General features: G+C 33.8%; 1 protein-coding gene across 1 annotated transcript in view; it reads right to left on the bottom strand.

The window, feature by feature from the left end:
* Window positions 1–26,729, bottom strand: part of LOC109109629 (cytoplasmic dynein 2 heavy chain 1-like) — a 62,139-nt gene that overhangs the window by 8,275 nt on the left and 27,135 nt on the right. Inside the window, 39 exon segments of the mRNA XM_042771747.1 lie at window positions 539–648; window positions 1,704–1,731; window positions 1,734–1,856; window positions 2,025–2,152; window positions 2,965–3,071; window positions 3,147–3,262; window positions 4,514–4,643; window positions 4,958–5,118; window positions 6,440–6,553; window positions 6,635–6,662; window positions 6,813–6,855; window positions 6,905–7,066; window positions 7,153–7,231; window positions 7,344–7,473; window positions 8,846–8,945; window positions 9,038–9,142; window positions 9,234–9,486; window positions 10,745–10,880; window positions 11,325–11,478; window positions 11,872–11,974; window positions 12,828–12,972; window positions 13,107–13,204; window positions 13,206–13,273; window positions 13,358–13,635; window positions 14,919–15,193; window positions 16,163–16,318; window positions 16,395–16,535; window positions 17,421–17,617; window positions 19,362–19,626; window positions 20,479–20,678; window positions 20,771–20,880; window positions 21,515–21,738; window positions 21,818–22,000; window positions 23,019–23,201; window positions 23,969–24,135; window positions 24,138–24,173; window positions 25,536–25,680; window positions 25,779–25,892; window positions 26,666–26,729. The exon segment at window positions 26,666–26,729 is cut by the window's right edge and continues 49 nt beyond it. Coding sequence (XP_042627681.1) covers window positions 539–648; window positions 1,704–1,731; window positions 1,734–1,856; window positions 2,025–2,152; window positions 2,965–3,071; window positions 3,147–3,262; window positions 4,514–4,643; window positions 4,958–5,118; window positions 6,440–6,553; window positions 6,635–6,662; window positions 6,813–6,855; window positions 6,905–7,066; window positions 7,153–7,231; window positions 7,344–7,473; window positions 8,846–8,945; window positions 9,038–9,142; window positions 9,234–9,486; window positions 10,745–10,880; window positions 11,325–11,478; window positions 11,872–11,974; window positions 12,828–12,972; window positions 13,107–13,204; window positions 13,206–13,273; window positions 13,358–13,635; window positions 14,919–15,193; window positions 16,163–16,318; window positions 16,395–16,535; window positions 17,421–17,617; window positions 19,362–19,626; window positions 20,479–20,678; window positions 20,771–20,880; window positions 21,515–21,738; window positions 21,818–22,000; window positions 23,019–23,201; window positions 23,969–24,135; window positions 24,138–24,173; window positions 25,536–25,680; window positions 25,779–25,892; window positions 26,666–26,729 — 5,359 coding nt within the window.

Genomic DNA, 26,729 nt, shown 5'->3' with positions numbered 1-26,729 from the left:
CCTCCAGAACTTGATTCTCCATCAACATCTTCTGAGGAGCCTTTATCATCAGGATCTTTTTGAGGAGCGTTTGTCTCCAATCACTTGCACTGTTATATGTTTGGATCATTTACAAGCCTCTCATCGTATCTTATTGGAGCCTTTCTTTCTTATCTAGCCCCACGACTGATATTCAGATCATTTTATGTCATAGATTAACATTTTATGTATTTTTTCCTCCATATTCTCACTCTATCAGACTATATGAGCCATAAAAGCATGATGTATCAAATATGCATGTGTGACACAGTTTTGATGTGAACAGGCCTCTGGGGTTTGGGTGGGTTAAAGATGAGTTAGGACTAGTTGATAGTATAGTATAGTATAGAAAAGTACGGGAAGTGAACACTTCTAAGTAAACATGTAATTTTAGTCTTACCCGTGACCTGATTTCATGAATCTGATGTCAGCATGAGGACAGACAGATGAATGAGTGAACGCTGGGAACACCGATGAACAGAGCGGTCTGTGTGTGTGTGTGTGTGTGTGTGTGTGTTACCTGCAGGATGACCAGAGCGTTCTCCATCGACAGGTCATCAGATGGCAAACCTTCGCTCTTCCAGATCAGCTGCTCGCTCTCAGAACACAGGAAGTGACGCAGATCGAACTCTGCCAATCAGAGAACACAGCTGTTAAAGCCTCGGCCAATCAGAGAACAGCTGTTAAAGCCTCGGCCAATCAGAGGAAGAGTTCAAAACCACGACAAACATACTGAAACAAGTTTTTAAAGTCACATGCTGTGTGTTTACTGATTGGTTCATGTGTTCCTGTTTACTGATAGTGTTGTTATTGTTAACTAAAACTTAAATTAAATACATTACTTTTTTTTTTTTGGTCATTGAAATACAGGTGAAATAAAATAAAATATATTAGACGAAAATGTTCAACTTAAAAAAAAAAGTACAAATTTAAAAATTAAATTTTGGTATTGTTAACAAAAACTAAAAATTAACACTTAAATCTTTTTTTGGGGGGGGTAATTGAAATAAAAGTGAAATAAAATTAAAATATCAGATGAAAAACAAACTTATTTTATTTCAGTTACAGTAGGTGAAGTTTTTTTTAAGAATAAGTTTTATAGTACAAAAACTACTAAAATTGAACTGAAATAAAAATAAAGCTAGGTAAAAAAAAAATAATACAAATCACAACAAAATTACAAAACTAAAATTAAAACAATACCTGGAAATATAAAATTAACAGCTAAAGATTTTAAATATATATAATAGATAAATACTATAAATGCTATAATATAAATAACTGATTGGTCAAATGGAAATGTGGAAAAGATGTCTGTCTGCATGTTAACGCTGTTGTGTGTTGAGCTTGTGGTGTGTCTGTGTAATGTTCAGAGTCACAGTAAGTCAGTAACTGAGTGAAACACTGACATTTACACAAAACACTGCTCTGTTAGTTTGAGTGTGTGACGCGTCGATTTCTGACCAATGACGTGAGTTTGGAGGCGGGACTATCTGTTTGACTGACATGTGACACCACTAGTGTGCTGATTTCGTCACTGTTTTAACTTCTTAATGTGTGTGTGTGTGTGTGTGTGTGTGTGTGTGTGTCTGTGTGTGGTGTGTGTTGTGGTGTGTGTGTGTGTGTGTGGTGTGTGTGGTGTGTGTGTGTGTGTGTGGTGTGTGGTGTGTGTGTGTGTGTGTTACTCTGTAGTCATGAGCTGCTCATCATCAGTGGTCGAGGCTGCTGCGCCGCTGTTCAGGAGCTGCAGGCAGATACGTGATGAAAGCAGCAGACAGGGGTTTTTTTTGAGAATCTCTCTTAGGAAGAGTGTCCAGCTCCTCACTGATCTCATCCACCTACACACACACACACGTGACAGACATTTGCGCTGTAAAGAGATGTGTGTGTCTTCAGACGTGAGCACATGAGATTTAATTACAGCAGGAAGCAGATGGAAGGAGAGATACATATACAGCAAGAGTATCCAAACACTCTCTCTCTCACACACACACACACACACACACCTGTGTGGTCCAGCGTGTGTGTTTCTCCGTCCAGCGCTGCAGGAGCTTTTCGGCTGCGCTGATGGTCTCTTGTGCTCTGCTCACCTCTGACTCCAGTTTAGCCGCTTCAGTCGTACGACACCTGAAACCTGGACAGAGACGTCGTACACACACTCAGAAACCTAGTGGAGCTGCTACGTGACCTAGACAGCATTTAAGACATCTAGGACACAGTGTGAAGGTCTTTCCAAAAGGCAGTATCATATGCAAAGATCAAGTTGTGAAGAACGCAATCCCAGAATGCACCAGGGTTGATCATCACTACTCAAAACTAAAACTATAATAAAATAAAACATTAACATAAAAATTAAATTAAATTAATCTTATTTTATTTTAAATCTTATTTAGTGGCAAAGGTAACAAAACTAAAGCTAAATAAATTAAGACTAAAAACTCAAAAACGCAATAAAAACTATATAGATATATAAAAAAAAAATTACTAAAATTTTAACTAAAATTAAAGTGCAAAAATATTAAAATACAATCGCATTCAGAATATTATAACAAAACTGTTCAACCAAAATTGATGCATTCTATATGAAAGTTTCAATAAAAGTTATTTTATTAAACTAAATCAAACAATTAAAATAAATTAAAATTGATTAAAATAAAAAATAATATATACAATAATAAAAACATGTTAATCGTTTCAATAACTAGAAGTAGTCTTAAACTAAATAAAAATAAAAATGATAAAAATATAATGAAAATGTTTCAATTGAAAGTTTCAATAAAAGTAGTCTTTATTAAACTAAATAAAAAGTATAAATAAAATAATAAAATTTAAAAATAATCTATAATCTTAGTAATATAATTAAAAGTGGACTATTTTGTGCGCATGAAATACTCTCAAGCTTATTAAAAGATCGTGTTCTACTTTAGCCAAATGCTAATATCAAGCGTCCTTACTTCTCCTTCAGCTCCAGAACTTTCTCTCCTACCGAGTTCAGCTCTTTTTTTCCAGCCTGTTTCTTACGGTTCTCCGTCTTCCGCAGGTTTCTGGACAGAACACAGAGACACAGTGTGAGACAGGATCTCACTGTGAGCAGAGGTTTGCTGAGGTGTGCACTGACTCCATCATCCCCCGCGTGCTCCGTCTCCAGCGGCTGGATCTTCTCCAGGTACTGTGAGTACTGGACGTTTGGCCTTCACCCACGCGGGCCAGAGGGAGCGGCGGCTGCACTCGCGCGCTTGGCATTCTGCAACACAACGATGATGTAAGATGACCGTTCACCGTAAAGTGGTGTTGAGTTTGAGTGTTAGCTGGATGAAGCTTTCTGAAGAGTGTTATTTATGACTACAGGGCATGAATTTTTTTTTTTTTTTTTTTTATCGAATATGTGTGAATCTCATGTAAACATGTCTGGATTAAAGGGATAGTTCACCCAAAAATTAAGATTTTGTAAACACCCTTAAATTGATCCAAACCTGTACGAGTTTCTTTTTCTTTTTTTTCTGTTGAACATAAAAAGTTATTTTGATAAAATGATAGTAACCAAACAGTTGTTGGTCCCCATTGGCTTATCATATAGTATGGAAAAAAATACTATGGAAGTCAAAGGGTTACTATCATTCATCAAAATATCTTATTTTGTGTTCAGCAGAAGAAAGAAATTCATTGATGGTGAGTAAATGATGACAGGATTCATTTTTGGGTGAACTATCCCTTTACATTCTCTCCTGCAATGAAGATAAAAATAAAAATAGATTTTATTTTGAATATTAAACATGAAGCCTTTAGCTTCAAATTATCTAATTTGTAATTCATTTATATAAATTCTCATTTTCATTCATTGCAATTCTAATTAGAGTCTCATTACTGTATTAGTAAAAAATTATTTTTACTGTTTTTCTTTTACAATTTCATTTTTTTTATTTAAATGTAAACTGAATTCATGTAAATTAAATTCAAAGTCAGTTCAATAGACAATACGTACCAATACTTTTATTACTTTTTATAATAAAAATAATATATGTATATATATATGTATAATATAATATATGTATATCAATTCTGCTATTTATATTTTAATAGTATTATAAAACATATATATATATTTATTTAATTATTATTATTTTTTTTAAATAAAAACAGTTTTCAAAAAATAAAAAAAAAAATAAAATAAAATATATATAAATATATTTTATTTTAATTTTTTTTATTTTTTGAAAACTGTTTTTTCATGTGAATAGGGGAGGGAAATGGGCTTAATTGTCATGAAAATTATCACAATGCAAAAATTACTGAATGAAAAGAAATGGTGGAGAAATGCATTACAGTACATTACATAATTAATTCAAAATTACATGTTTTTAAAATTAACTGTTTTTGAGATTCAGCCAAGTAGTGCAAAAAAAAAAAAAAGTGTAATTTTCAGCATAAATTAGGTCTGTATGTACAATGTGAAAAACTGAGTTTTTTGTATCGTGTGTGTGTGTGTGTGTCTGACCCTTGGGGTCAAAACGAAGCCTTGTTTCTCTGCAGGCAGCTCCTCGACGCTCTGTCGTATTTCGTGAGTGATGCTGCGCACATCAAACCGTGGCGATCTGTTCCCCTCACTCCTCGGCTTGGCTAAGAAACTGCCGTTTATAAACACTCCATTAGCTCTTCAATTATTCAACTAATTTAATGCTTTTAACCGAAAGCAAATGACCTAACGTCTCCACACGCCTATTTGCAATGAAAATGCGTTAAATTAAAAGCATTAATTAGTCTAGAATGAGATTGGATTCATTTAGCTGGAAGAGTGTGAAGGTGTAATAAGTACGTAATAAGGACAGTTTTAATTTTCCCGGCAAGAGATAAAACACCATAAAATAAAGGCCGAATTCATATTGGTTACGGCCGTTAAAGTGGGAATATAAAGCATGAATGATGACAGAGTCTCCCTCACCTCTTCATGCTGACCCACGACGTGTCAAATATTCCCATGAGCCTCAGCACCCCCTCCAGGATGTCTCTGATGACGTCGGGCGGCATGCGCAGCGAGCGGATCTCAGACAGAGACTCTGGTTTAATGTTCCCCACCGCCTGCTTTGCCTCGTCCACCAGGGGCTGAGCACACACACACACACACACACACACACACACACACACACACACACACACATAACATGTTTTATGTGAGTTTTAAAAGACAACTGTGTTCATTCAATCAGAACTAAAATTACAGAAAAAAGAAACACAGATTAAATAAAAACATGGGTAAAAAATCTCAAACTGAAAATAAAATACACTTCATGACTTCAAAACTAAAATGAATTAAAATGCCATGACAACCCTGAAACATTTAATATTGTTAAAGATTTGTTTACATTCTATCAATTAATGCATTAACTTTGGCAGATATAAAAAACTCAAATAAAAGCTGAATAAAATGAAAAACTAAAATTAACAGTGATATAGTCAACACCAATGAAGAATAAATTAAAAGTGCAAACTGAAAAATAGAAAAATGTAATATGAATACAAAATTTAAATACTACTAAATACAAAAAAAAAAAAATATACTAATCCTGGATGAAGACAGATCTGTGTGATCAGATGCATATAAAAAATATATTATTTTTTATTTATAAATACATTTTTATTATTAAACGTTACAATATTTTAAAAATATTATTAGTATGTGATATTTTTAGAGTATATTATTTTATTTTTTTTATTATTTATTATTTGTATTTTTTTTTTTATAAAAAAATAAATTAATTAATTTATTTTGTTGTTGATGTATTATTAGTTTTATTGTGTTTTATTAGTTGTTTTTAAAAATGTCTATACATTTTCATTAGTTTTTATTTATTAGCTTCAGTTTATTTAGTTTTAGTTATGTTTGGTACATGCTGAAATAAAAAGCTTTAATATTTAATATTTTTTCATATTTAATTTTATTTCAATTAACATTTATTATGAGTTTTAAGTCTCTGGGGTATATTTGTAGCAATAGCCAAAAATACATTGTATGGGTCAAAATTATTGATTATTCTTTTATGCCAAAAATCATTAGGATATTAAGTAAAGATCATGTTCCATGAAGATATTCTGTAAATTCCCTACTGTAAATATATCTAAACTTGTAATATGCATTGCTAAGAATTAATTTGGACAACTTTAAAGATGATTTTCTCAATATTTAGATTTTTTTGCACCCTCAGATTCCAGATTTTCAAATAGTTGTATCTCAGACAAATATTGTCCTCCTAACAAAACCATACATCAATGCAAAGATTATTTATTCAGATTTCGGATGATGCATAAATCTCAATTTCGAGAAATTGACCCTCATGACTGGTTTTGTGCTCCAGGGTCACATTTTGTTTCATTGTTTCCCTTTAGTTTTAGTTACCTGCTAATGGGAGTGTTTAGCTGTGCTCACCTGAACCTCTCGGAGCTCCTCGTCTATTTTCTTCTTCCTCTCTTCGATCTTGGAGACCTCGTGTGCCATCCTCTCTTTGATCTTCTCCATCTCTGTCTTCTGGTCGCTGGCGTTCTGAAACGCACCACATGTTAATACACTCGGGGAGCTTCACGTGTTCGTTTCCACACGCCTCACACACACACACACACACACCTGCATAGAGGTGGTGATTGATCTCTTCCTTTTTTTGTTTCCACACGCCTCACACACACACACAGTCAGACTTGGCATGTTTGTTGTGATTTAGTGAGCCGCTCTGCTCGGTTGAGCTCAGCCTCTTCAGATGATTTAGCTTTGTTTTGGTTTGGTACTTCTGGTCATGTTTGAATGCCTTCGCTTCATAGAAACGACCTTCTTTTTTTCGCCACGCCCGCCTGCGGTCACACGAGTGCAGAAACGTTAGCGTGTGAGTTCATTGTGAACCTGAGCTCTTGTCTGCATCCGTGACGGTGTTGACCTGTAGGTGCTGTTGTTTGTTGTTGTGCACCTGCAGGAAGCTCAGGTATTGACTAGGCGTGGCTCCGAATTCCCGACACGACTCGTGAATCGCCAGGAAGGAGCGGTAGAGCTCTGCGTGCACAGATCCTGAAACACGACCGATCAAAGAGCAGATTAACATCCACCTACAGCCATCCTTAAACACACACACACACTTCTCTTCAGCCTCATACCAGATTTCTTCTTCTTCTTCTGTTTGTCTCCATCTTTCTCGTCTTCTGCGTCCATCCTTGACAGCAGCATCTCTGGGATCTAAAGGAGAGTCACATGATCATAGAGATGATGACGGTGCTGAATGAATAAGCTGTGGCTAAGGTGCTGATTGAATTATTTGTGGTTCTGTAGGACCAGCCGTCCTTCTAATCTTCTTTGTGCTGCTGTCGGACCAGCCCTCCATCCACTGGACCGAGCACTTCCTGTTGGTGAAGTGCTCGTTAGTGCAGTCCAGGATCAAAACCACATGGAGGTTCTGCTGAACGCCTGCACAAAACAGAATTATTTATAAATGATTTTTTATATTTTCAGTCTTTTCATCTTTATGTTCAACAGAAAGACAACATAAACTTTTAGCAGATTTACACATATTTTAAAATATATTTTAGTCTTGCTTCTCCTGAGAAAATGGACCAAAAATAATCACATCTTTGCACTTGTATAGACAAATTTGGTAAAACAAATAAAAAGAGACCACAATCAGCCTCTGACTAGAGTATTATAATATGAAATATTAAATATGTAAGAATTAATATGATGTAATTTAAAAGTCTATTGACATTTATTTGGAAAAAAAGAAAACTGAAGGACAAGCTTAACATCGTCCAAACAGAACATTTACATTGTATGCATTTGCCAGACAATTTTTATTCCAAAGACACCTATATTGAAAATTAAATAAAATAATAAATAAATCAGATTTATCAAATGTAATAAATTAAAAACAATAATGAATAGAATTATTATAAATTTAATATAAGATTAGTTATTTAAGCAATGTCTAGTGTCCTACTAAAAATTTATCATGTATGTAATGGTGATAACATGCTTTTATCCAAAATGACATATATTGCATATAATGGCATCTATTTAATAAGTGTGTGTGTGTGGGGTGTGTGGAGCGTGCGTGGTGCGTGCTGTTTGCGAGCGTGAGTGCTGGTGCTGGTGCGAGTGTGTTTGTGTGTGTGTTTTTGTGTGTTTGATTGTGGTGGGTAGTGTGTGTTGCGTTGGCGTTTGTGTGCCGTTTCGTTGTGCGTGTGAGTGCAGGCCGCTGCGTGTGCATTATGTGTGAGGTGTCTGGGCCCGTGTGCGTGTGGGTTGTGTTTTGTGTGTGGCGTGTGTGTTGTATGTGAGATTTGTGTGTGTGTGTGGGGTGGGGCTTGTGTGTGTGTGTCGGGGTCTTTGTGTTTGTTTTTGTGTGTTTGTGTGTGATTGTGTGTGTAGTGGTGTGCGTGTGGGTGTTGTGTGTCTGTGTCTGTGTGTGTGTGGGTGTAGTGTGGTTGTGTGAGTGTGTGTGGTCTGGTGCGTATGTGTGGTGTGTGTGTGTTGTGTGTGTCGTGTGTTTGTGTGTTGTGTGTGTTGTTCTCGTGTGTGGTGTGTGTGTGTGAGTGACGTGTTGTGTGTGTGGTGTGGTGTGTGGTGTGTGCGTTTGCTCTGCGTGTGCTGTGTGTGAGTGTGTGATCGTGTGTTTGGGTGTGATTTGTGATGTGGAGTGATTTGTGAGTGGTGGGCGGTTGTGTGTTTAGTGTGTTGTGCTCGTAGGTGGTGTGGGTGTGTTGGTGTGTGTGTGTATGGTGTGTGTGTGTGCTGCGCGTGGTGTGCGTTTTTTTGTGTGTGTGTTTGGTGACCTATCCGGTGGTGAGGAAATGAGTTTTGTAAACTGGCCCGGTGAATCCATCCTGTGATGCCTGATCTTTCAGAGATGACAGAAGAGGCTCCAACTCTTCAGTGGAGTACAAACCTGGAACTTCACCTGTTATGAACATTAAATATAATGTACCAATGACACTGTATGTAACAAACAGCTTGAAGTAACGTATTCTGATAAAATGGACAATAACTGACCTGAGGACAACAGACTGTTGACCATCTCCAGGAAGGAAGGATGAACAAACTGATGATCTTCCAGCAGCAGAACAACCTGCTGCCCGACCGGTCCACACAGCGGCCCTTGGACTGCATGACCTACAGACAGAGAGAGAGAGAGTTTGAGCGAGAGCCTCGTGTTATTAGCACAGAGAGAGTGAGGACGGAGAGAGACTCACAGTCTTCAGGTCAGATTTGAAGTGTTTCAGCGAGTACGAGCGGGAGATTTTGGGGGTGAAGAGAGACGCTCCGTGCATGTGGCTGACCACACATGTAGCTGTACGCCGGCCGACGCCGCTACGACCCGCCAGCAGCAGTGACCCGCCCGGAGAGCTCAGGACTCGGTCCAGTCGACACATGTAGTCCAGAACCTCCGGAAACAACAGGATGTCCAGCTCACGATTATCACGGCCGTACAGAACTATTCCCTGATGAGACAGTAATAAAGTAAAAATAAATGAATACAGTAAAAAATAAACAAGATAATGAGCTAAATTATTTAAATAAAATCTAATAAATTTAAATATAATAATACAATTAATACAATTAGAAGCTTAATTAAAAAAATGATATCATTGTTTAATTTAATAAATCAATTGTAATATAATTATAATAAAATTAAATACAAAAAAAGATAATGAACTAAAATAAATTATTTAAATAAAATTGAATACATTTAAAATATAATTATTAATATAATTAGAAGTTTAATAAGAAAAATTAAATCATTGATTATTTAATAAAATCAATTTTAATAAAATTAATAAAATAAATACAAAACAAAATAATGAACTTAAAATAAAATTATTTATATCAAATGTAATACACATTAAAATATAATAATTAATACAACTTAGAAGATTAATTAAATAAAGGAAATCAGTTGTTTTAATTTAATACATTAATAAAATAAATACAAAACAAGATAATTAACTAAAATTAATAATTTACAATAAATTAATACATTCAAATATAATTATTAATATAATTAGAAGCTTAATTAAATGAAATCATTGCTTAATTTAATAAATACAGTTTAATAAATTAATAAAATAAATCACAAAACAGATATTGAACTAAAATTAATTATTTAAATAAAATGGAATACATTAAAATATAATAATTAGTATAATTAGAAGCTTAATTAAAAAACATTAATCATTGTTTAATTAATAATAATATAATTTTAATAAATTAATAAAATAAAAACAAAACAAGATAATGAACTAAAAATAAATATTAGATCAAATTTAATACAATAAAATAAATATAATACAATTAGAAGATTAATTAATAAAGTAACTCAATGTTTAATTTATTAATAAAATAAATACAAAACAAGTCTATTTTCTGAACTAAAATAAAATTATTTAGATCAAATTTAATAAATTAAATTAAATAAACAAAAACAAAACAAGATAATGTGCTGAATTAAATAAAATTATTTAAATCAAATGAAATAAAAAAAAATCAAAAAGACAAGTGTTATTAAAAGAATGAGATTAATGTTTAATTTAATTAATCAGATTAATAAAATAAAGTAATAACTTATAAAATTTATTAAATATAATTATTTGTAATGACTGAAGAATAATAAATCATCTCCAATCTTTAGTAACAGTGACATAAGCTTTAGCAAACACTCGTAACTATGAATATGTGTTATCATTTTATTTCTTGTGTTACCTTGTGTATAATCTCACTGAGGTCACCGGCGGTGAGACGTCCGAGCGGTTTGCCGTGAGGTGGGGTGGGATGGGCTGGGGAGGAGGGACGTCGTTAGTGAGACGCGGCCCACGTTACAAAATACGTATCTGTAGTAAATCACAACACAAATGAACAATCAAAGGATCAAGGCTGTTTATAAAATTGTGAAATATTATTACAGTTTAAAACAGCTGTTTTCTATGTGAATAAATAGTAAACTGTAATTTATTTCTGTGATGCGCAGCTGTATTTTCAGCATCATTACTCCAGTCTTCAGTCTCACATGTTCTTCAGAAATCATTCTAATATGCTGATTTGCTGCTCAAGAAACATTTCTGATTATTATCAATGTTGAAAACAGTTCATATTTTTGTGGAAACTGTCATACATTTTATTTTTCAGGATTCTCTGATGAACAGAAAGTTTAAAAGAACAGCATCTATGAAATAGAAATCTTTTGTGAAATTATATAAATGTCTTTACTGTCACTTTTAATCACCTTAATGCATGCAATTTGATGAATTTCATTGTGTCTAAGTGTGTGTTAAGTGTGTGTGTGTTGTCGTGTGGTTGAGTGCATCAGTGGCCCATTATGACGTGGTGAAGGATGTTTTGATGTTCATTCAGATCTTTAGAGGACACGATTCGGTCCCTGAACAGACGCCGGGCTTCATACGCCACCACCTCCAGCACTGAATCTACAGCGGATTTACCTGCACACACACACACACACACACACACTCAGTGAGAACCACACAGACTTCTACTGTTCATGAATTAAAGGTTAACCAGCTCCAAAACATAATTCCCTAATCAGCATCCATTAAATAAATCAAACCAAACTGCTATTGCACGAATGCATACATACATCATCACTTTTGCTATGCATGCTGGATGTGAGCATTTGACAGCATCAGTCAGCTGTGAGCTTGACGTCAAGCCGCTGCCCTTTAAAACGTTTCAGATCAGTGTGCTGCCTTTTAAGGAATCAGACCGTGAGGGTGTTCACTAACATTTGGAACAGAGCCCCAATACTATGTTTTTGGGGACATTGAGACGGCAGTTTTGGGATGTGTTAGTGAATTGTGCTGGTTTTATGAGTTCACCTGCGCTCAGGTCGTATCGCAGCAGATTCAGGACCCACTGTGTGAGCAAACACGGGGTGAAGAGATAATGACTGTGATCATCAACGGAGAATTTGGCCTTCACCTGAAACACAAACACACACCAGTCAGAACACACACTGCCATTCTTCTGAAGAAATAAAAGCATTAAATTGATCAAAGCTGACAGTAAAGACATTTACAATGTTACAAAAAAATTCCGTTTTGAAATAAATTCTGTTATTTTAGTATCATTGATACACTATTAGAGTTTTTGGTAATATTTTGAATTAGATTTTTATATTATCTGCTTTCACTTTAATTTTAATTAGTTTTTAGTAATTTGATGATTGTGTGCCATTTTTTATTTAAAAAATGCATTTTTATTTAAATATGTCTATATAGTTTTTTATTAATTTTTAAATATTATTTTAGTTTATTTGGTTTCTTCACGCTGAACTAAATTAAAATGAGAAATATTGAAATAAATTAAATAATGTTCATTTCATTTCAAGTAATAAATGTATTTTTCATGGTTTTACTTTTAGCTATCTAAAACCTACTTTTACCCTTCTGCTCACCAAATAAAAAAATCTATCAGTTTCTTTCAAAATATTGTGCATCACGAACTGTTTTCAACATTGATAATAATCAGAGATGTTGTCCGGTCGAAGCAGGCGCAAATCATCATATTAGAATGATTTCTGAAGATTCATGTGACACTGAGGACTGGAGTAATGATGCTGAAAAGCTGTCACAGAACAACAATTACACTTTACGATATAAATTCACATAGAAAAACTATTATTTAAACCGTAAGTAATATTCACGCATTTTTTACGGCTGTATTTTTGATCAAATCAAGTGCACGCCTGATGAGCCGCAAGAGACTTCATTCAAAAATCTAATAACTGTAAATCTTTTACACAGACACTTTTAAATGACCAATCAGCTCTGACCTGTTCGTACACCTGCACCAATGAGCCGGCGAGCTGGTGGATCTTCCCTGCAGAGCTCCAGGTTGGATCATTACCCAGAGTACTTTGCAGCACGGGTTTCAGGTATGCGCTGTAGATGGTCTGCAGCTGCTCTCTGTCTGGATAACTACATGAGAGATGGATTAGTGTGTGTGTGTGTGTGTGTGTGTGTGAGGTGTGTGTGTGTGTGTGTGTGATGTGTGTGTGTGTGTGTGTGTGTGGTGTCAGTACTCATGTGTGTGGTTGTGTGTACGGCAGTACTCAATCAAGTGCAAATCCGCACGCATCGAGGTGAAGCGTGACGTGAGTGTGTGCCGCCCCACCAAGCGCCCCCTGACTGACATGGAGATGGCCACACATCTGAATGTTCTCCAGTCCGACCCACTCCAGGTTCTCATCATAGAAGCCCTGACTGGATATGTCAAGACCTGTGGAAGAAGGACTGTGAGAAACATAAAAAATGGCACGAAAACCTTGATACTGCAGTTAAAACACACGTGTGAGCGTGTGACCCTGCTGCAGGAAAGCGGATGTATGGTTGCTGGTGCCCCACTTGTCAGGTTTGGGCAGGTTGATGTCTTTGAGGTACCACACACAGCCTCTTCGCCAGTCTTTGGGCCGGTACACAACGCTCCCCGTGTTGGAGCTGATGACCAGACCAGGTCGTGCGAGAGCTTCTGGCAGGGACAGTGAAATCTGCAGGACGTGACGGGAGGACGTCTGAGCGCTGCAGTGCACCACGGCCACCTGCGTGGAGCGGAGCTGAGAGAACGCACAGCGCAGGAGCATCCTGACACACACACAGCACAGTCTCAATCATTCAAATACTATTAGAGTTTTTATTAATCATTTGAGTTAGTTTTCATTTTTATATTTTTACTTAAGTTTTAGATAAAGTTTTAGTAATTTTGTTAGTTTTTAACGATTTTATTCGCTTTTTTTTTAAATGGACCTATATATATATATATATATATATATATATATATATAGGTCCATTTAAAAAAAAAAAGCAAATAAAAAAAATCGTTACAAACTAAAAACTTAAAAAAATATAATTATATATATATATATATATATATATATAATTTTTATGAGAAATTTTTTTTTTTTTTTTTTTTTTTTTTTTTTTGCTGGAAATGCTGCCTTGGCAACTAGCTGAAATAAGCTCAAGTTCTTAAAATATTTTTTATATTTTATTTATATTTTATTTTATTTCAAGTAATGAAAATGTTTTTTATGGTTTTAGTTTTCGTTAAATATAATTTTGTGTGTGTATACATTAGTTTTTTATTATACTATTATACTTTTTATTAATATTTTGAATATTTTTATTTTATATTTTCACTTTAATTTTAGTTAACGTTTTAGTAATAACGAAAGTAGTTTGATGTTTTTTGCCATATTTAATAGTTTTTTAATATGTCTATATAGTTTTTACCATTTTTTTTCCAGTTTTAGTTTAAGTTATTTTAGTACATCAAGTTAAAACTAAATGAAAAATTGACAGGAAAGATGAGAAAAATGTGTTTTTTTTATTATTATTATTGTTTTTTTATATACATTTTATTTCAAGTTAGTGTTTATATTATTTTTATAATTTCAGTTTTAGTTCACTATAATAATCCTGGTCTGAATTAATTTGTGTGTGTGTGTATTTTAATTTAATTTATATACTATTATGGCTTTAACTAATCTTTTGAAAAAGTAATTATTTTTATATATTTTCAGTTTTTATTTTAATTTCAGTTTTTTTGTGCTTTTATAAATTTATTAGTTAGAATTTTTTTATATATTAGTATTACATTTTTTTTCCAGTTTTACTGTACTTCTAGTTTTTCTTATATTCAGTCAGTAATTTCCTGTAGCTCAAACAGTAGAGCAGTAGAGTCTGTTTCCCAGTAAAAGCAAGAACTAATATAATGTAAATATGTACCTTGAACATATTTTAGTTAGTCGCAAAATTTCAGATTTTCATTTACTTTGAGGTTTTCAATTATATTTTATTGTATTTCAGCTTTTGTTTTTTGATACTTTTAGTTTTTTTTAACTGTAATAACTATATGTGTGTCATACCCTTTCCCGCATCCCTCCGGCCCCACCAGCAGGAACGGCTGCCTGTGATTGGACGAGAGCCACGGGGTGAAGAGGTCGAGTCCGCGCTGTGTGTCGGGTGTGTGTATGACGGGGAGATTGTGTGGGTTACTGAGGTCGTCCACACACACACCTTCCCCTCGCTGCAGCTCATACGCACACAGACGGCCGGACGCAGGGTCGTAGTACGTGTTAAGTGGCTTGTGGGGGTGATTGCGGGGGGAGTTTGTATGGCTTTCTATGTCAGAACTTAGAAACTAATTTAGAATATTAGAGTATACATGAGTGTGCTTGATTTGCTCGACTGCCCATATCAAAGTTCGTTTACTCCAGTGGTTCTCATACTAGGGTAGTTGGATTACTTCAAAGGGTGCCACACGAAAAAAAAAAAAATATTTATTTAATTTTATTAGTAATATTTTCATTAAAATTATGTGATTAAAAAAATTATATATATATATATATTTACATTTAATTAAATTTAATTAATTAATTAATTAAAAAAAAAATTATAAAAAAAATTAAATAAATAAATAAATAAATATATATATATTTATTTAATTATTAATTAAAATAATCTAACTGAATTAAAATGCTACAAATGTAACATAAAATGTAAAAAAATTAAGTGTAAAAATATCTATTAAATATTTTTTTATTTAATTTAAATTTAAAATTGAACTTAAAAAGCCACATTTAATTTTTTTAAAATAATTAACTGAATTAAAACATTAAAGATGTAATGAAAAATGTTTAAAAAATGAAAATGTAAAAAATATTCATTTTCTCAAATATCTAACTGAATCATCATGCTACAAAAAAATTTACAAAAAGTGCATGTAAAAATGTTTGTTAAAATAATCTGTATTAAATAGCTAAACTGAATTAAAAAGCTACACAATTTTATGAAAAAAAATGTAAATGCATTTTTTATTAAATCAGAGAGAGGAGGGAAAATGACCACGAAAACTAATTTATGACTCTTTATGCTGGAAGAGACCTTGAGTGACTTTAAGAGTGGACATCATAAAATCTAGACTGTGACGCCTGACCATTTCACATCAAAGTTTCACTGCCAGAGACGCCGCTGCTTCTTTAAAACTCAAGTTTTAAATTACGACTGGTCATAAGCGTTAATCTAAGGGAGCGGCTCCTAAATTTAATGACGGGTGGCAAGGCTGAGCAGGCATGAAATTACATTTCCCATAAATCAGGGCAGCTCTGACCTCCCTGGCGAACTCCTGGCGGCATCTGAGCGTGAGATTTCCTCCCAAACCGCGGATGAGTCCCACAACAAACTGTCCTCGCTCTCTGACCCCTCTCAGATGGGACAAACCGTTCAGCACCGTCCCGACCAGACTGGTGTCCACCACAAAATCACTCTGCGGAGAGAAACAGAGAGGTTTATGATGCTGTGAGCACGTAGGCTCAGTGTAACATGACTGTGTGTCACAGGACCTGTTTGAGAACCCAGTCCAGAGCTCTGTGGAAATAATCATTGAGCCAGTTCTCCAGATTCATCCTGTTGTCTTCATCTTCCCTCTTCAGCCACGACTTCACGAGAGAGCCCACGTCAGTGTCTTCATCGCTGCAACACACACACAGGGCCGCATGAAAACACTGAAGAAAAGCAATTAAAACACTAAAAATGAAGTAAAAAAAAAAAATTTAAAATAAAACAAATGTTTATTTAAATTACATTACTGAATTAAAAATTTTATAAAAACTTGTAAATGTAAAAAAAAAGTTTATTTATTCATTAAAACAGTTTAACTTGATTAAAAAGTAAATTTAATTTTTTTAAGTGTATTATTTTTTTTCTATTTTTTCAGTCTGAATTTGCTAAAAAAAAAAGTAAATGTAAAATTCTATCTAAATTAAAATGCTAAAACAATGTAATGAAAAAAGCTCAAATGTACATGTAAAAATAAGTTTATTTATAAATTAAAATAACTTTGAATTAAAACATTAAAATGTAATGAAAAAAGGGAACAAGTGTAAAAAGCAAATGTTAATTTAAATGATCTAACTGAATTAAATTGCTAAAAATATCATGAAAAAATGTATATGTAAAAAAAATATTTATTAAAATATTTTAAATTAATTAAAATGCTAAAAAAGGAATTAAAAAAGCAAAAGAAAATTGTAAAAAAAAAAAAAAGCAAAACAAAGGTAAAAAAATGTGAAACTGAAAAAAATGAATTAAAATTCTAAAAAATTTATGTAAAAAATTGTCACTTATTTAATAAAATATTAACTGAATTAAAACAAAGGTAATGAAAAAAATGTAGAAATGTAAATGTAAAAACAAATGCATATTAATTTGATTAATTATAATAATGTTAAAAGGCTAAAAATTTTATTTAAAAAAAAAAAGTTTGAACTGTTAACAAAATGTACATTTATTTAGAAAACCAATCCAACCCAATGAACTGTAGGTTGGATGAAGCCGCGTGATTGGTTGTGCTATGTCTGGGGGAGTTTCATGCCCATGCGGGAGATGGTGGCTGGCGAGGCGCAGCTCAGATCGTGGGTCTCAAACAGGAAGTTGACATTGGGGCCGAACTGAATCCTCTCACCGCTAGGCATCGTGAGTAAACGATTATCATCCAGCACAGAGTTTAATGACTCGATCCACTCCGGATCAATGTCTCCATCACATATGATCCACGAGCTCACCTCTGAAAGAGAGAGAATGACCTCAGGCCGACGAAAATCTCAATTAAACTTCCTTTCATGAGTGTGTACTGTATTTGGTTGTGTATCTGTTGTCTGCGTCTGATGTTTGTTTGGTGTGTTTTTTTTGTTTTGTTATGATTATTTTTTTTTGATGCTTGTTTGTGTGTTTTTTTGTTTTGTGAGTGTTTTTTTTGTTGTGTTGTGTTTTTTCATGTTGTTGATTGTTTTTGTTTGATGTTTGTAAAGTAGGACCATCTTCCAAAATGTGCAATGAGAAGTGCTTATAAACCTGCTGTTGTCAACAAAATAGAAGCTTTGAGGACTTCCTGCAGTTTTCCACCCAAAAAAACACTTTATTTTAAACATTTAAAAATAAAGAGTTTAAGAAATTAAATATTAGTACTGTAAACATTTCTTTTAGACACTAGATTTTTTTAACAAATGCTTATTTTAATATTTTTATTTAGTAATGACAACAACAATACATTTAATTTATTATATACAGTACAGGTCAAAAGTTTGGAAACATTACTATTTTTAATGTTTTTGAAAGAAGTCTCTTCTGCTCATCAAGCCTGTATTTATTTGATCAAAAATACAGAAAAAACAGTAATATTGTGAAATATTATTACAATTTAAAATAATAGTTTTCTATTTGAATATACTTTAAAAAAAATAATTTATTCCTGTGATGCAAAGCTGAATTTTCAGCATCATTACTCCAGCCTTCAGTGGTCACATGTAACATCCAGTCTATCACATGATCATTTAGAAATCATTCTAATATTCTGATTTATTATGAGTGTTGGAAACAGTTCTGCTGTCCTAATATATCTGATGAATAAAAGGTTAAATAAGAACTGCATTTATTCAAAAAAAAAAAATTCTAATAATATATATTCTAATATTTTCTTTACTATCACTTTTTATCAATTTAACACATCCTTGCTGAAAAAAAGTATTGATTTTATTTAAAAAAAGAAAGAATAAAAAAACTTACTGACCCCAAATTACTGACCAGTAGTGTATATTGTTATTACAAAATATTTATATTTTAAAACTCTAGCTTCTTTTTTTTTTTTTTTTTACTTTTTATTCATCAAAGTATCCTAAAAAGTATCACATGTTCTGAAAAAATATTAAGCAGCAGAACTGTTTTCCAACTTTGATAATGAAATCATCATATTAGAAATGATTTCTAAAGGATCATGTGATAATGATCCTAAAAATTCAGCTTTGCATCACAGAAATAAATGGATAATGTAAAGTATAATAAATTTAAAAACAATTATTTTAAATTGTAATAATATATCACAATATTACTGTTTTTTCTGTATTTTTGATCAAATAAATGCAGGCTTGATGAGCAGAAGAAACTTCTTTCAAAAACATTAAAAATAGTAATGTTTCCAAACTTTTGGCCTGTACTGTATTTATACAAAATATTATTATAAATTGTATTTAATATATTTATTCAAATTTATTTTATTTAAAATGGTATTATTACTATTATTATTAAACTGTGTTAATGTGTGTATTTAGTGTCATTATGTATATTAACGTGTATCTGGTGTTCATTAAGCACGGTAATGCATGCATCTGGCATTTGTTTAGCATATTAATGTGTGTATTTGTTGTTTATAAGGTGTCATGTGTGTATCTAGTGTCATTATGTATTCTAATGTGTATTTGCTGTTAAGGTGTATTTAACATTCATGTGTGTATTTGGTGTGTATCTGTCCTCACCCTGTGGCTCTCGCACCACCTGTCGTGCGGAGGACGTCAGGACCCCGTCAGACCACTCTCGTGTGTCCATGTCGATGTGGCCCAGGAGCTGCTGGCGTGGCATGGCTTTCGGGTTCATGGTGTACTGTTTGACCACGCGGCCCATCCTGCCCAGCGCCGCCCGCAGCATCCTCCACAGGGTGGACTTCCCCGCCCCGCTGGGCCCGACCACCACCACACCCATCCTCTGCCGCAGCTGCTCGTACAGCTCCAGAGCCTTCTTCATCTACACACACATGCATTTCAATATTGCATTGCTGTAGCTCAAGCAGCAGAGCATGGGTGCAATTCCCAGGGAACGCACGAGCTGATAAAGTGAGTATATTGAATGCAAAGTCAATCTGGATAAAAGTATCTGCCAAATGCATCAATGTAAATAAATGCAATATGCAGTATGTAGGGTACATAGGCAGCAGAGTTATTACAGTTAACTAAAACTAAAAACATAAAAAAGTCATTACTTGAAATAAAATACATTTTTTTATAAATAATAATAAAAATAAATAAATAAATCAGCAAATTGCCAATGCAACATTTCTCATTTTCATTTAGTTTAACTTTATGTACTAAAATAACTAAATATAAAACTGAAATACAATTAATAAATAAAAGAATAAAAAAGTTAATTTATTTATTTAATTAATTAAAACATGTATTTATAACTTATAAACAATTAATAAAACTATGTAAATAAATGTTTACAAATAAATAAAAATGACAAAAGTATAAAAATGAATTTTTCACTTAATTTACAACAAATAATGCTCTAATTCAAAATAGTTATTAAAAAAAACAATTATAACAGTATCTCAATGCCTAAGTTTACATGCACCCTCGTAATGCAATAATAATGGGATTTTAGCAGTACTGCAATTAAACTTTACCTTATGTAAATACAATGATCAAACTACTGCAAATAACTAAATAAAATAATCAGAATAATGAAAATTGCATGTGAACGTGAGTGAAGAGGTTTGCTCGTGTAAGTAAACATCTTACTGCTATTAAGCCCTTACTCTGCTTATTGGAAATAATCACATTATTGGTGCACATATAAACATCAGTGATAGGCAGATACCTGACTGGGTATGATCTCCAGCCGTGCCTCTTCGTAGACAGCCAGCAGGGCCGATTTGAGCATCTCATACTCCACGTCCTTAAAGTCGACTCCAGGAAACACGTCTCTGACCAGGGCGTCAAACCGAGAGCTGTCCGCAAACGTCAACTTTGACATGGTGTTCAACCTCAAGGCCTGCACCACCAACCCGCTCTCCTTCACTACAGACAGACAGAGAGAATGAAGCCGATCTGATCCCGGACAGGTCATTGATCAAGGCTGTGTGATATTGATTCAAATGAGATGGTCGTACAGGGGTTGGTGTTTTGTCTCTGTAACTGCAGCAGACTCCCACAGCCTCTCAGAACCGTCTTTAGAGCACGCAAACCCCAGTCGTAGTGCTGCTGCGGCGTCAACAGCTCTCTGCACACAAACACATTCACACAGAAACACACAACAACAGTTCTAGGGTCAGTGGATATCTGGGGCCACACCTGTAAAATATGTATTTATAAATAAAATAGTTTAAATTAAAACTACAATGTATATTTAAAATTATATATGCACAAATTTGTAAACTTTTTGAATAGTTACACTCACCATGGATGTATTTATTTGATCAAAAATACAGTAAATATTGTGATATATTTTTACAATTTGAAATGAATGCTTTCTATTGTAATATATTTTAAAATATAATTTATTTATGTGATGCGCAGCTGTATTTTCAGCATCATTACTGCAGTCTTCAGTGTTACATGATCTTCAGAAATCATTCTAATATGATGATTAGCTGCTCGAGAAACATTTCTGATTATTATCAATGTTGAATATTTTAGTAGAAACTGATATGTTTTATTTTTTAGGATTCTATGATGAACTGAAAGTTCAACAGAACAGCATTTGTTTGAAATTGAAATCTCATTAACATTAAAAAATGCCTTTACCATTTGATCAATTTAATGTGTCCTTGCTGAATAAAAATATTAATTTCTTACAAACTTTTGAAATAAGAAAGTTGGTCTCTTCAGGCATCGAACACACACTCAAGTCACACCTGGCCAGGTTGAATATAGCGACCAATTTTCGTCCGAGTGCCTTTCCTTCTTTAAACCCTTCTGAATACAGGATGACCTCAGCGATGAGCTCGTTATCGGGACTCGTCATGGCAACCGGTCGGAAGAGCTGCTTCAGATTATCCGGCAGCTTCTGCCGTCCTCCGTATCCTTTACCCGCTGGGTTCAGAGTAATAAAGACACCCGAATTTGGGTCCAACTCCACCTGAAAACACACACAATCTGTTCCATCACATCTGAGTTTAAAAACCTCTTGTGTTTTTACGCCTGTGTGTGTGTTTCACCTCTTTATTGAGCAGCTGGCAGGTGGTGCGGTGGTTCTTCAGTGAGTTCTGGATGGCTTGTATCTGCATGGAGACGGCGGAGAGCACAGCCTCTTCCAGACGATTGAACTCGTCAAAACAACCCCATGCTCCACACTTCACCAGCCCCACGAAGATCCGGCCCATGGACTTCACATCAATACCCTAAAACACAGAGATATTAGACACTTTCACACATGAAACCTCTTTAACTGCTGTAAAAAAAATAGCTTACTAACTTCTCCAGTAATAGCACCTGTTACACAAGTGAGCTTAATGCAGGAACACAGAATCAACAGCTGGTTTACTTGCATTCTGATTGAAAATGCACATTCATTCTCTGCCAGCAGGTGGCGCTTTTGGAACAGCAGAAACTGAGTAACACTGAGACATGCAGCACTCATGTTTATTTAATGAATCAAAGCCTTTAAAGTTTAATGGTCACATAAAGCCGTATCGCAATTCTGGTCTTTCCGTCCCCAAATTTAAGACCTCTTAAAATCATAATTAAGACTTTCTTGTACTTTAATAATTAATAATTTAAGACTTTTTATGACCTTAAAATTTATACAACAAAATGCAAGACTTTTTAAGGACCCACGGAAACCCTGTCTAAATGGAAAAATACTGTTAAATTTAAAGGCTTATTACTATTATTAATAAAGGGTCAGTAAACGCAGAAAAAAATATACATTATTGACTTACTATATTCAACAAGTATGCATTAAATTGATCAAAAGTGACAGTAAAGACATTTATAATGTTACAAAATATTTCTATTTCAAATAAATGCCGTTCTTTAAAACTTTCTATTCATCAAAGCATCCTGAAAAATCAACTGCATCATGGTTTCTGCAAAAAATATGAAGCAGCACAACTGTTTCGATAATAATCAGAAATGTTTCTTGGGCAGCAAATCAGAATATTAGAATGATTTCTGAAGATCATGTGACACTGAAGACTGGAGTAATCACAGAAATAAATTACTGGAAAATAGATATTTTAAAAAACAATATTTCACTGTTTTTACTGTTTTTTGATCAAACAAATGCAGCCTTGGAGAGCACAACAGACTTCTTTCAAAATAAATCTCACATACCTACAGACCAACAGAGATCCGGTTTATTGATTTCTATCTAGACCCACAGGTACTGCAGGGTTTATATTTATTATGTGTGTGTACCTCATCACAGTTGAAGACCAGCACTTGTCTTCCGAACAGTCCTCCCAGGGCTTTAACGGACTCGGTCTTCCCGGTTCCCGCGGGGCCGTAGGGATTCCCGCCCAAACCCATTTTCATGGCCTGTGTCAGTGTCAGATAGCACTTATCCGTCAGGGGCGTGTGAACCAGTTTAGGAATATTACCCTGACAGAATGAGAGAGAGAGAGTCAGAACGAGAGATCCATTTCTATCATACGAGACTGACGGGATAAATATGAAACGTGCAACAAAATCTGCATGTACAGTACAACACTGTGCAAAAGTTTGGGCTCAGTAAGAGTTTCCATCAAGGATGCAATAAATTGACTAAAATGAGATAAAAAAATACATTTTTAAAAGATTTCTGTTTCAAATAAATGCTGTTCTTTTGAATTTTCTATTCATCTGTGAATCCTGCAAATTAAAATGCATCACAGTTTCCACAAAAATATTGTGCAGCACAACTGTTTTCATCATTGATAATAATAATAAATGTTTCTTGATCAGTAAATCATCATATTTTCATGATTTCTGAAGATCATGTGACACTGAAGACTGGAGTAATGATGCTGAAAATACAGCTGCGCATCACAGAAATAAATTACACTTTAACAGAGATTCACATAGAAAATGCTTGTTTTAAATTGTAATAATATTTCACAATATTACTGTTTTTACAGGATTTTTTTATCAAATAAATACAGACTTGGTGAGCAAAAGAAAAACATTAAGAAATCTTACCAACCCCAAAACTTTTGGTGCATTGAAGTGCAAAAATACCAACCGAACTCTATTATACCAAAAGCCTTAGCTCACAAATAATGCTTTGTGTTGCTGTTACTACGTGAGCATCCAGTCACACTCTATCATTAATATTCATGAGCCGGTTTTGTTCATTTGAGGCAGTGTCTGACTGACACTGAGCTGATCACCTGATACTCGTATGTGTAGCTGAACTCCGCGTCCACCATCTGTATGCAGCAGCGCTGGTCTGCGGTCAGGTAGAATCGCAGCTGCTTCTTCCAGATCCAGTCCTCGGTGCTGTGAATCTGAGCTTCTCTCAGACTCTGAACCACTGATGTTGTTGTTAATGTCGATCAATAAGAGCCTTCAGTTTCAACTGCAGAACTGTTGATTCTACGAGACAAAACCATCAGACCCACTAATGAAAGCTGAAGTTTGATCGAGCTTCGTTACGTCCTCAAAAACACATACACACATCTGAAGCACAGATTAGATCGGGAGCAGGGGTGGTGAGCTTCTAATGTGTTTTATTAAACAGAGGCTTATAAAGAGCAGGTTGGAAGTGTTTGTAATGGACCATTTGGAGCGTGCAGCAGCAGTTCTTCCAGAGTGACTTATAAGCAGAATTAGCCATAATCACTGTTAACAGTGAGACTCATCAGAGCCTCCATTTACTTGAATTTATAGTGGATCGCAGTGAATAAACCCCGGAGCTCATAAACGGACTAAAGAGCTTTATGGATATTCAGATCGCTGTATTCGTTCGATTAACCTGACAATTAGCAAACGCTGTAAATATGCAGCCAGAAAATTAAAAGCTTCATTCAAAAATTGCCTGCAGTCTGAAAAAAAACAACAACCAAAACACTAAAATTCACATTAAAGAAATTAAAAAGACAGAGCAGTGCCACCTAAACACTAACACACACATACACACATTTACTATTAAAATGAGGAGGCAACATTATATTTAATATCATTATAATTATATTAAATTATAATCTAATTCATTATATAATTATAAATTAAAAATGAGTAATTTTAATATGTTTGAGGACATCCTCAAAGGAATTGGGGACATTTGTTAGGACATTTTGTATAAAATTATACATAAAATATAATTAAAATTATAAAATTATTTGTATAAAATACTGTGACAGTATTTTACATGATAAGCACCACTGCTTCTTGGAAAAAAAAAAAAAAAAAGGAAAAAAAATATAATTTTTTTTTTTCCAAAAAGCAATGGTGCTTATCATGTAAAATACTGTCACAGTGCAGAAAAATATAATAATTTGAAAAATATGTTTCGTTTTCTTAATGCAAAATATATATATTTTTTTTATTTAGTTTGATTTTGATGTCCATTGCTGGTTTAAAATCTACTGTAACCTGAAACCTAAAATGCATTGCATTGTTAGAAGTAAATACAAAGTTATCATTGTATTTATGAACCACTTCTGAAGGCACTTTCAGCAGATATGAGTAAAGTGAGGTTAAACACACACACACACACACACACACACACACACACACACACACACACACACACAGAGTCAGGTGTTGGTTAGGGCTGGGCGATATGGCCAAAAGTATTATCACAAATGTTTTTTCATTCACAGAGACACACAGAACAGGCTGCTGCTGTGTTTATATCTGCTGTGACAGACTGTCCATATCGAGTAAAAACTGACACAAACTGTATCGCAGTCTCGATATGATATCGTTTATCACCGAGCCCTAGTGCTGGTGTACCTGCAGTGTCGTCCATGTTGGTGTCTACGCTGGTGTAGCTCTCCAGTTTGGCGGTGAGCTCCAGCTCCAGCTGATGGAGGTTCTGCTGTCGGATGGCGTTCTCCACATCCGCTGTGAACTGGATCTGCTCTGCCAGGCACAGAATCTGGAAACAGAGTCCCTCCACAGTCACTTCAGCTGAACCGCAGAGACTTATGGGTGTTTCTGAAGAGACGCGTGTGTGTGTGTGTGTGTGTGTGTTACCTGAGAAGGAAAGCGCGTGGGATCCACGTTTCCTCTCTTTCCAGCATCCACACATTCACACAGGAGATGTTTCAGGGTGTTTTTCATCTCCGTGGAGAGAGCGCTTAGCCAAACCTGACACCAATCCACAAAATTAAAGGAATATTAAATATAAAACAATAAAATATATTTATATACAATATATTTTATATATTAAACTTTTTTATAAATTAAAAACTATTTAAAGATATTTTATTATTTCATCTTAAATATTAATTTAATTTTGTGGGTTGTGTCAGGTTTTACATATATTTATATATTATATATATATATATATATATATCTATAGATATATATATTATATATATATATATATATATATATATATATATATATATATATATATAAATATATTTATAGATATTGCAAATAGACACCCGACACCAACCCATTAAATTAAATATTAAATAAAACATAATTAAATATAAAACGTTTATAAATAAAATGTTTAATATATATAAAATATATAAATATATATAAAAACTGACACCGACACACAAAATTAAATATTAAATATAAAATAATTTAATATAAAATATTTATAAATAAAATGTTTAATATATAAAATATATAAATATATCAAAACTGACACCAACCCACAAAATTAAATATTAAATAAAAAATTATAAAATATTAAGTATCAATAAATAAAAAGGTTTTATATATAAAATATTTATAAATATATCTCAAACCTAACACCACCTCAAAAAATTAAATCTAAATGAATTAAATATAAAACACACACACATATATGATGTCATTTAATCAGCAGCATGTCACACCATAAGCACAAATCATGAGACAACTAAAACTCAAATAAAACACAGAGAGCATGACAGAGATCTGACCTCCACGTCGCTGGAGATGCTGACGGTGTTCTGGAGCGGCACGGTCTCACCCTCCAGTGACTTC

The sequence above is a fragment of the Cyprinus carpio genome, chromosome A15 (assembly GCF_018340385.1).
Source record: "Cyprinus carpio isolate SPL01 chromosome A15, ASM1834038v1, whole genome shotgun sequence".
NCBI classification, from domain to species: Eukaryota; Metazoa; Chordata; class Actinopteri; order Cypriniformes; family Cyprinidae; genus Cyprinus; species Cyprinus carpio.
This window is presented reverse-complemented; position numbering and strand designations above follow the sequence as displayed.